The sequence below is a fragment of the Chenopodium quinoa genome, unplaced genomic scaffold (assembly GCF_001683475.1).
Source record: "Chenopodium quinoa cultivar QQ74 unplaced genomic scaffold, ASM168347v1, whole genome shotgun sequence".
NCBI lineage: Eukaryota > Viridiplantae > Streptophyta > Magnoliopsida > Caryophyllales > Amaranthaceae > Chenopodium > Chenopodium quinoa.
In genome coordinates this window covers 3648597-3659603 of record NW_018743285.1, presented here as the reverse complement: position 1 = coordinate 3659603, position 11007 = coordinate 3648597, and the positions used below count along the sequence as shown (strand labels likewise).

General features: G+C 28.1%; 1 protein-coding gene across 1 annotated transcript; it reads right to left on the bottom strand.

Moving 5' to 3' along the window:
- Nucleotides 1-2475: 2475 nt before the first annotated feature.
- Nucleotides 2476-8445, bottom strand: LOC110735767 (glycolipid transfer protein 3-like). The gene is made up of 6 exons (XM_021915951.1): nt 8153-8445; nt 6579-6634; nt 4100-4230; nt 3389-3524; nt 3021-3164; nt 2476-2824 (listed from the first exon to the last, which is right to left on the bottom strand). The coding sequence occupies exons 1-6, from the start codon at nt 8406-8408 to the stop codon at nt 2789-2791; spliced, it is 759 nt and encodes a 252-aa protein (XP_021771643.1). The 5' UTR covers nt 8409-8445; the 3' UTR covers nt 2476-2788.
- Between the last annotated feature and the right edge of the window lie 2562 nt (nt 8446-11007).

The following is an 11007-nucleotide window of genomic DNA, read 5'->3' as shown; positions in this document are numbered from 1 at the left end:
CCTTCTCTCTCTTCCTCACAAATCGCTTTCTCTCTCTTCCTCCTCCATTTCTACGAGTATATTTCATTTTTGCTCTCTTTTTTATTATGAAATTTGATTGAATAAATTCTGGAGCTATGATGAGAATTAAGATTGTCATGCACCACTCTGATTATCCGTGCTGATAACTTTCTATTACCCATTTTTTTTTCTGAGCTCTTTTTCCTTCATCTTCTTCAATTTTTTTATTTTTTTTAAATTTTTGGATTTATTTCGAAATTATTATTAATATTATTACTCATGGGAGTTCAAATGATGCGATCCTAAGGATCGAACCATGATGCGGACCGTATTAAGCATTTAGCTTTTGTGGATAAATTTTTGGTCTCTGATGACTTCCTTTTTCCTTTTTTGAATCCATTTTCTTTTTAATTACTGAGTCTTAATTTTTATTTAAATTAAGGAGTTTTAATTAGTAGAAAATAATGAAAATGATGATATTTGTATGTCGCCCCAGTCTTACAAGCATCTTATAGATGCTATTTGTGGTGATTGACCTTTTATCTGATTATTTAATTTTTTTAATTCTCTTTTGTTTTTTCTAAATAAAATATAATATTTTTTAATGAATTCCCTCAATAAAAAAAAAAAACGAAAAATTCTTAGTGAATTTCTATTTAATAATTTGTGGTTTCAGATGATATGAAATTAAAAGAGTCATATACTCATTTAGGACGGTCAACACTACTGGACTTATTTTATGAAATTGGGCTATTTGGGTCCAGTTGTTGAATTATCGGCCCAAATACTACAAATGAGATTTGCAATGCCCTTGACCCGAGAAAATAACCAATTATCTCAAGTTTATTCAAGAACTAATTTATAGTAGAATTTTTCACAATCAATCTCATTGAAAAACAAAAACAAATTACTCCGTAATAACCGAAAATAATTGAGTTTATCGAGCTGAGCTTTGTCCTTTTGTCGTGGTTAGTTTATGATAATCGAAGTAGAATACGAAGCTATGATGAGAATTAAGATTGTCATGCACCACTCTGATTACACGTGCTGATAACTCTCTATTATCCATTTTATCTCTGAGCTCTTTTTTCTCAATTTTTATTATTTTTAAATCAGGTAATGAGTAGAAATAATGTAATGCAAATGAATGAAATGATGATACTTGAATGTCGCCCCAGTCTTACATGCATCTAATGATGCAAATTGTGGTGATTGACCTTTTTATCTGATTCTCTTAATTCTTATTTCTCCAATTATTTTCAAAAATTAATTTGTTTCACTATTTTGATGTTTATACGACTGAGAAATGTTTTACCGTTAACTAATTGATAATTGGATAGACAAAATACCTTATCAGACAATACTTTTAAGAATTTTGCAAGGAGAAGCTTGATGTCGAATTTATTTTCAAGATTAAACACTATCGGTAATACGCTCCATTTCCCGTTTGCTCAAAACATTATCGGACTTTATAGTTGTGGTCTAATCAGCCCTAGTTTAATTTATGTGGGTAAAATTGTTGAATCGTTGCCCAATAGCTTCATTTTTAATTATCTACAATGGCCTTGGGCCTAAATTGACCCAACTAGATCTGGATAGAAAGATTGGACAATAAACATTAGTTTTTCGAGTTGACATGACCTGAGAAATCAAGTGATCAATCCAATTATCCAAAAAATACAGTTGTTTGACCCAAGTATTCACAAAAACTTGGGATCCAAAAGTTCGAAACGCATTAGAACTAATTTGGCCGTCTCTTAAAAATTGACCCGAAATCTGACAAGACTGACAATTACAAATTGACAATAGTGTAAGAGATGAGACTTTCAATTGACTTGACCAAAGAATTATCATGAGGTGATTTCAATTTGACCAAAATTCAATATCACACATGTGTGCTCAGTAACCCCATTTATTTATTTTTTTATTTTTTTTTCACAATTTCATTAATAAATAAAGTACTAGAATTAAAGCCTCAAATATCACGTTTCAAACAAAAAAAAGAAAAAAAAAGCCTCAAATATCAAACTTCTCTCATCCTCATAACTTCATAAGTGTGACGGATAGGAATGGTAATTGAGCCGATATTAATCTTGGGTTGCTTAAACTCAGCTCATCTCTTATTTAACTCTGGTCTAGTTTTGACGAAATTACATTTTAAGTTTAAATTAGTATGGAAATCAACTTTCGAAAATGTTAAATTCTTCTATGATTCAATAAATTTCAAGCTCATTTGCTAGGTTCTGAAGTTGAGCTTTTTCATGCCCAGTTCATGAAAATTTAAGTTGACATAATAAAATCGTCTTTTTTTAATGATTTTTTTTTTTTTTTTTTTTTTTTTTTTTTTTTTTTTGTCATTTCAATACATCCACTTTTGAAGATCATAGATGAATTATTTTATAACAATCTAGAAACAACATACAAAGATTGCACTGAATTTATACTCGTAGTCTCATATATCTCATCAAACAAACATAAAAATCCCACGCATTGTAGGATTCAAAAAGTCCATTAACATATGGTATATGAGATAAACATTAACATTAGCAACTTCAAAACCAAAAAAATAAACCTTGAATTTTCCCTAACATGGAGTACGATCTACACAAATAAAATGTAGAATCGTACCTACATAACCTCTCAAACACACACGATTTCTAACAACGAATTGAAAGATACATCATAGGATATTAGGATGTAGAAACTAGAAAAGATATCTAAACAGTAAATATGTACACAAGTATGTAATTACTACTATTTTGCTTGTCAAATCGATCGATAGATTTCCTTAGGTAGACTTTAGCCTGTCTAGTCCATATAAGTCCTGGATTAAGCATGAATAAAATTAGAAAGAGATTAAGAATATAAATTAATCGTATTATATATATGTTTATTCTCACAAACTTAAATGTCATATTAGTAGTTCAAATTACACTATACACGTGATAGTAAATTTGGAATGAAAGATTATTTTACGTGTATATAGGAAGTTTTTAGAATTGATTAGAGTGAGAACTTACAAGAGTGAAATGGAGTTGTTGTAGGAGAGGCACGAGTAATGAAACTAAAGCTTGGATTTCATCTCTGAGAGTGTCAAAGTTTTCACCTTTTGCCATAAGTAGGCTTATAAATGTATTTGTATCAGGCAGAAGTTTCAAAGCCACCTGCATCACCCACCCGAATACTCATTCATATTATTTCAAGTTATCTTTTGAATCATCATCTTCTATAGATATAGTTTTTTTTTTTTTTTTTTTTTTTTTTTTTTTTTTTTTTTTTTTTTTTTTTTTTCCTTACGTCGTGTACGAGTAACAAAAAAGATTTGCTAAATGATAACAAAATAAAGAGATGAGACCTTAGATAGTCAGTAAGTTAAAGAAGAAATTACTTTATAAGTAGTTGCTGAAATCCATCCATGCCAAGGTTTCAAGGTCATCTCATAAGAGTTTCCAACAATTTGTTCCATATTTTCCATTGGCTCAATTGCAATATGTCGAAGTAGTGCGCCCATGAAGTCCAAGGACCTAATTAAATTTAATCACATCATTACAATATTAATTAGTTTTTTTTTTTTGTACGTAGTATATATGTATATGTATAAAAACAAAAAAAAAAAAAAGCTATCTCTACAAGTTTAAGCAAAGTTCAGTAATATAAAACCACATAATTTGTGTGTGTGTGTGAATAGAAAAGATAAAAGGGGGACAAATAATTACGTAAGATAAAATTGCTTAAATCTATATATATATATTCTGTTTAATTATATGAATTGATCAAACTTGTACTAATTAAATTACGGAGTATTTATTAATTAAAGGATTTGTAATGTGTGATGTTTAAGTCATGAAGGAATTCTACTGTTTTAGCAAATGTTATGACGACATATTCTTTTTTGAAAAGTGTTACAAAGGGCAAATATAATGATGTAATCAAGGTTTCAGTGATTATTAAAAAACGTACGCAAAATATTCTTTTCCTATATTTATGTCTTTAAGATATATTTTTTTTATAACTAATCGAACATTTTACAATACGGTAAAATGTTATAATATCTCTTAATTATACGATGATGTATGAGAGAGTAGTAGTAACAAAGTACCTGGTGAGCCAAAGCAAAGCCTTGCTACAACTATTACTCTTTTTGGCATTTAGTTCAACTGCTTCTTTGTTTAATATCTCCATCAAATTCGAATAAGTTGCCGGGTCAGAATCACAAAGCATCTCTAATCTCTGTTGTCATGTATCATCATGAATGACATATATAAGATGATTTAAATATATTAACTACGAATCATTAATAATCACTACTTACGTAGTACATACAGGAGAAAGTCTAACATATAACATATTTAGTCGTCATATAAAAAAAATGTTTGTAATTGTTAGACATGTATGTAGTTTGAAAAGAACATAAAACTTATTCAATTTTTATACTTCAAAAACTATCTTCAAAAACAATTTTCATATTAGAACACTTGAGTGGTTAAAATATAAGGCTGAAACCCTTAATTAGTCCTAATTTTACCCATTTTACACAATCTATCCATCCATCTAAAATTTTGATACCTCCTCCTAAAAGGTCTACCCGCTAACACATGTTGAGTTGATTCATAACTAGGGTTCTAGCCCAAGTACCTATCAAAGCATGCATTAAAGTCTAAATCTAGTTCCCAAGAATTATGATTGTAACGAGCTCCTTTTTTTCTTTTCATATTAGAAATGATACTTAAACTCGATCTATAAATAATTAAGACAATTATATATGTCTTGCTCACATGGTAATACAGTATTAGTCAACAAATTACTGTAGATGAGTATTCAATAACTTTGATTAATGTTAATTGCATGCCTTAACCCTCAAAGATAAGCTGGATGTAGATTAATCTAACTGATTAAAATCTCCCGGCCCCCAAAATTTGCCATGCCATGACTTTAAGTTTAAATCCAAAAATAAAAGAAAAATAAATAAATAAATCTATGGCTAGCTTAATTTTACAAGCTTATTAGGTTAATTTTGATCCATACTCAAATGATCAAACTTTATAAAAAATGAAAGATATGATATCCTCATAAAGTCATTTTCACCAACTGCCCTATACTTTGTCTTCTTGATCTTATCTTTTATCTACTATGGACATAAATTATAGTCTGTTATTAGCACAACTTTAAGAAAGATATTGGAAAAGGTAAATGAATAAATTAATCAGAAGACAAACTTATCATATAATCATATCACATCATTACCAATTTTTTTTTTTCTTAAAATAATGTGTTATAAGGGTTTATGCATGATATATATACAATAAGTCTTGTGTAAAACGGGTGTACGTTAATTTTATTGTAAGACAATCAATTTGAGGGTAACTTTAACTATTTTTATGGTAACATTAACCCCTTAAAAGGTAACTTTTAATTTGTCGTTGGTTTGAATTTTATTTTAGTGTGTAATTTTTTTATAGATTCATGATTACATACTATAAAGACTAATATGATTATAATCTAATACATTATAAGTTTTTATAAGATAAAATTTATTATTATAAAAGTAATAACTTTTGTAGTACAAAGGGTAGGGTAACAAATACTTTTAAGATAATATTAACCCGTCTTACAATAAATTAACGTACACCCGACTTTTTGGAGAGTTTATGTATATATATATACCAGTAGATAAAAACATAAAAATTACTGTGTTATTTTATTTTTTATTTTCGTAAGGAAAAAATACTCTTCGTATGTTATTACGAGTATCATATAACGAAGTACGTAACTATTTTATTTATGGTAGGGTATCGAATGACTAAATACTGTAGATTTTTATGTAAAAAAATATATTTATGTAAAACAAAATGAATAGTGGTAGGAGTATTTGTTTTGTAGCAATTTTGTATATATTCATTAAAAGCTAGCATAGGAGTATTGCTTCTAGTAATATTGATATGTTATAGGTCTTATAGCGATATCACACAATTAGTATATGATTTAAGCTTGTGTCTAGGCGACACGTATTAAGTCATTCACATGTTGACATGTGTAAACTGGTTTCCTAGTATCTTGGGCATTTATCACATCATCCATTCCATGCACTGATGCACATGAGGGTATATGCTCCAACTGCGGGAGCATGTCTTTGTTACGGTGTGGCTTATAGGATCTTATCACTTTGAGGATTCTCAATTAGGCGACCTTAGCGACGTACTCTTACATTGTGATCTCTAATTTTAAATTCAACTTTATTTCACATGGGTTAGTCGGTATATCATAACGTACTATCTATTTTGTAACCTATCATATATTGTTGTAATGAGAATGAATTATCACATACAATCTCATCTCTAAACTTAACTTATGTTTTTTCTTATTGTTGCCCATTACCACTACATCCTAATACTATCGATCAAATGGTACGGTAATGCATAAATGGTACAAGAATTTGTGAAGAATTTGAGATTTGGGGATGAACTAGGATTACTATGAATCTATTATAAAGAACATTGATGAACCACCTTTGCTCAAAATATAATATTTTTTTTTTATCTAACAAAGAAAATCAATTTTATTAGCTAATAATGGTGTACCTGAATGTTCTTAGAAATGTCTTGTTTCAGCACAACCATTGTCGGCCCTATCTTATCTGCATAGAATTTAATTATACAAACAATGATAAAATAAACAATGATAATCAAATTTTAACTAAAAACGTGGAAAGATTGGAAGTATATACGTACTATATACTAGTGTTACTCCATACAAGTATGATTTATAGATATTTATTTATCCAAGAAAAAATGTAAAAACTTACATAAAATGGAATGAAGTAATACAATATGCATGAAACTCCAATGTTATGTTTTTCTTATTATGTTTTGTTTTTTGAAAAAAAGACCTCCAATGTTATATACTAGTATATAACATGATAAATTGTACTAATATATGAAATGTTCAAAACTACACATAAAGCATACGAACATTAAGCATAAGAAAAACTTGAATGAAGCATTATTTGCCCTATGTTACATACAAACTATCTTAATATTAAAAAGGAAGATAATACTTCAATACTTCATCAATCTTCTAGTTTTTCGATATAATTTCTTTCTCAACATGTAGTTGACTTGTATATATTGTTAAACCATATAATGTATTTAGTAGGCTAACGGTGTGATGTATAGTTAGCTTGTTGGGCCATGTGTTTATAAGCCCAATCTAGTTTGTATATATACTCTTTTCTACAATAATACAAACCAAGAAAAACCAATACCTGACATATATAGTAGTTGTACGTAATTACTAATTATATGTACAATATCCTTTGATAACACTAAAAAATTTAGTTGATGAAGAATTTAAGCAAAGTGTTTGTATAGCTAGCTATTATTAACAGCATAAAGATCTTTCTGTTTTACAAATTGTTAAACAAAAATTGTTACCCATAATTTTGATGAACAAAAAAATTAAAAAAAAAAAAAAACCTATTTTGTTATGTTAATTAGTTGATTTAATGTCACAGTAATTAGATTTAATATAAGATAATACTGTGAAAAAATTCTCACCTAATTAATAAGAATAAATCTCTATAAAATATGAAAAATGTCATCCGATTTAACCATAAATTATTGTGACACCATCCCCCACAAAACTTTGCCAATTTAACTTTTTCTAATAATAAATGTAATTATTTTCCAACAAAAAATCATTGACATTCTACAAATATCTGGTCAATCATATATCAATACTTAAAAGAACTTATTGATGGACACTATTATGGAAATTTCAGATCTATCCAAATAAAGAAAAATCCTAAGAATATCTGGGTCAATACCAAATAGGAAACAATTAGTCGTTAATTAAGTATTATATGCAAAACGACAACTACTACTTGCATGATTCATGTAATAATGATCAACAAAATGTTCAATAACAAATCACGAAAAGATTACGTTCAATAATACGTTTTCTTTTTTTTTTTTTTTTTTTTTTTTTTTTTTTTTTTTTTTTTTTAACAACTACGATACTAGTAAATCATCAACCCGGCTTGAACTTGGATTAGTCAAGAGTCTAGTAAGTTTTGAATAGTGGATACAGAGTGATTTAATTTATCTAAAGACTGAAAGAGATAAAAGAGGAAAGCGAGAGAATTGAAGTTACATACCTAGAACTTGAACGATTAAGGTACAAAGAGATAGAAACGAGCTGGTGGGTATGTAGGAAATAACATGACGTTGTTGTTGTTGTTCGGAAACAGCTGCAAGATCAACAGATGAAGTGTTCGAATTATCGATGTTATTATCATTGTTGATAATTTTTGTGAGCAAAGAAAGCTCTTGAATTAAAGACTTAATCTCAGTTTCTTTTGCCATAATTTCTCTCTTTCTTTTCATTTCTTTTGAAATGATAATCTTTGTCATTATGAAAAGTCTTCTCTTTTTTGTGTCTATATTTATAGTCTTCAATAGTAACCCTAATCACATAATAAAAGTATATTATAATTAAGTAACAGAAGATACTACATCTAATTATATTTTATCTTGAAGTGCAATGCATCTATATGAATATATGTTTGAACTATATGTAAACAATTTGTGACTTCAAATCACTACTTAATTGACTTTTATTTGTTTTTTCTTGGGGGGCATTACATAAAGCTAAGCAAGATTTTTATTTGTAGAGATTCTATTTACAACTGTCGCTAGTTGCTTATTTCAATGAACTATATAATCTATGGAGTATTTATTTTTACAACAGTATATTTACTACGACTTGATTTATTACATGTAATTCGTTTTAAATTATTGTAGGTCTGTATCAAATTTTAATAGATAATATTTAAGTCTCTCTTTAATGTTCTTAATAGCTTAGAGATTATTTTCTTATAGCACAAGTGTATGTAGATTGAAAATAAACGGATTTATCAAAACGGAGTCATATAACCGGTATTACCACCTTAGATATGGCATCGAGGGTTAACATTTTGCCAATATGTAATATCCTTACATATACACTTAAACCCATTATTATTACCATCATTTATTAACAGACACTGTTAATCCGCATCATTATTTCTGTTTCCTTCTTATTTGGGGGTTAATTTGGAGGGTATCTGTGATTAATTTTATATCTTTAACATATACAGTTCTTTCCAGGAAAACGAAATTCTATAATAGTGGTAATAGATCGTTGATAGGGACTTTAGTTTTGACCTAAAATAAAAAGAGACTTATGATTTAATAATTTTATTCAATCAATTTGTTTAGTGTTTCTTGCATGACTGCCTCCTTAGGGACTTTAATTATAATCAAATAAAGCAATGTGTCCCTTTCCGTTTAATTTCATTACTAATAATTTCATTTTTAATTGTCAAAATTATGAACTTTATTCCATTACTTTTTATACCAAAAAAAAAAAAAAAAAAAAAAAAAAAAAAAAAAAAAAAATTAATAATATAGATAAAAAAAAATTGGCGGATCAATGCGAAACTACCATTGTTAGATTTGTTTCAAAACGAATGATTATTGTTAATAAGTTAAACTCTCACTAGTATATTTTTATTATGTTTCAAATCTCTATTGATTAAATAATGTAAAACATAATAACAAAGCTTAACCTCAATAACGCTATAAAAAGAAAAGCAATTGCCAAAAAAAAAAAAAAACAAGAGAAAATTTTGACCGTAAGATCACCAACTATATGCATAAAGTGCACACAACAGCACAAACAATCAACATAAATTTCGACAGGGTATACACAATGTTAACCTTTGTCATTGATAGTGTGGTTTATATATGTCAAGTGCACCCCTAGCTTGATTAAAGTTTGTGCTGATATTTACATCGACAATAGTTTGTGATGTGTACACCTTATGTGTAAGATTGATTTATATACTCTATTAATGATGTTAACCAAATATTTTATTAATAATATATTAATGTCTTTTTTTTTTTTTGTTTTTTTTGGTAAGAAGAAGGGGGCTCATTTGGGGGGAATAAGGGAAATCCCTCAAATGAGTTCCATGAGGTTTGGTCCCTAGACTTCAGGATACGAGGTGGGAGATTGTGTTGCATTAGCGTAATCTATCAAATAAAAAATAAAAAAGCTAATAAAATAGAAGTTATGTGAATCTTGTAGCTCATATGCTATGATGCTTCCATTTTGGTAAGTAAAAGACTTGACCTAAGTCAATAAGCCTTCATTTTGCACGATTTTAACTCGTTGAGGAAAGCGTAGGTATCTAGCCTTACTAGCTAGCTCCATTTGTTGCTAGCTTAGGTTCTTCCCCCACTTCCTATAGCCATAGGAAAGATCTGAAAAACAAATTCAATTGATTTTTTATATTCTGTAAATGATATTTTTAACAACAACAACTCTAACTAATAATGTCCATTAGTATTAAAAAAAATAAAATTGTGTGAGATGTGTAATTTATTTCATTTGTTTGATTTTTAATTACTCCCTCCGTCGTCCCTTGATTACAAGCCTTTATTTTTTTTGGGTATATGTTAGAGATATGAAATCAAATCATATCGGAAAATATATGTGTGATATATTTTCCGTATTGATCTTATTAGCAGAATAATATATTTAAGTTTATTTATATTAAAGATATTATTTAGTGAATATCTAGGATATATAGTTATTATAGTATATATTTTAAGAAGATTGTTTCCTATCTTATAAGCTTAGGTTTTGTATAAATACTCTGATCAGTAATAAACAAGCCATTCAATTCTCTCTTTCCTCCTAATTTGTCATGGTATCAAGAGCAGGTTAAATCTTGGGACCGTTCACTAAAAATTTTCCCCCTGCCGTATTGATCTTATTAGCAGAAATATATATTTAGATTTATTTATGTTAAAGATATTATTTAGTGAATATATCTCTAGGATATGTAGTTATTATAGTATATCTTTTAGCTCGATTGTTTCCTATCTTATAAGCTTAGGTTTTGTAAAAATATTCTACCTATTGATCAATAATAAACAAGCCATTCAATTCTCTCTTTCCTCTTAA

Bases quoted from the DNA above. Each gene is read 5' to 3' on its own strand.
- LOC110735767 (XM_021915951.1), bottom strand. From the start codon at position 8,408: ATGACAAAGATTATCATTTCAAAAGAAATGAAAAGAAAGAGAGAAATT. The intron at 4,231-6,578 runs GTACACCATTAT...ACATGACAACAG, and splicing joins ACATTTCTAAGAACATTCAG to AGATTAGAGATGCTTTGTGA. The intron at 3,165-3,388 runs GTAATTTCTTCT...TGGGTGATGCAG, and splicing joins TTTCAGCAACTACTTATAAA to GTGGCTTTGAAACTTCTGCC.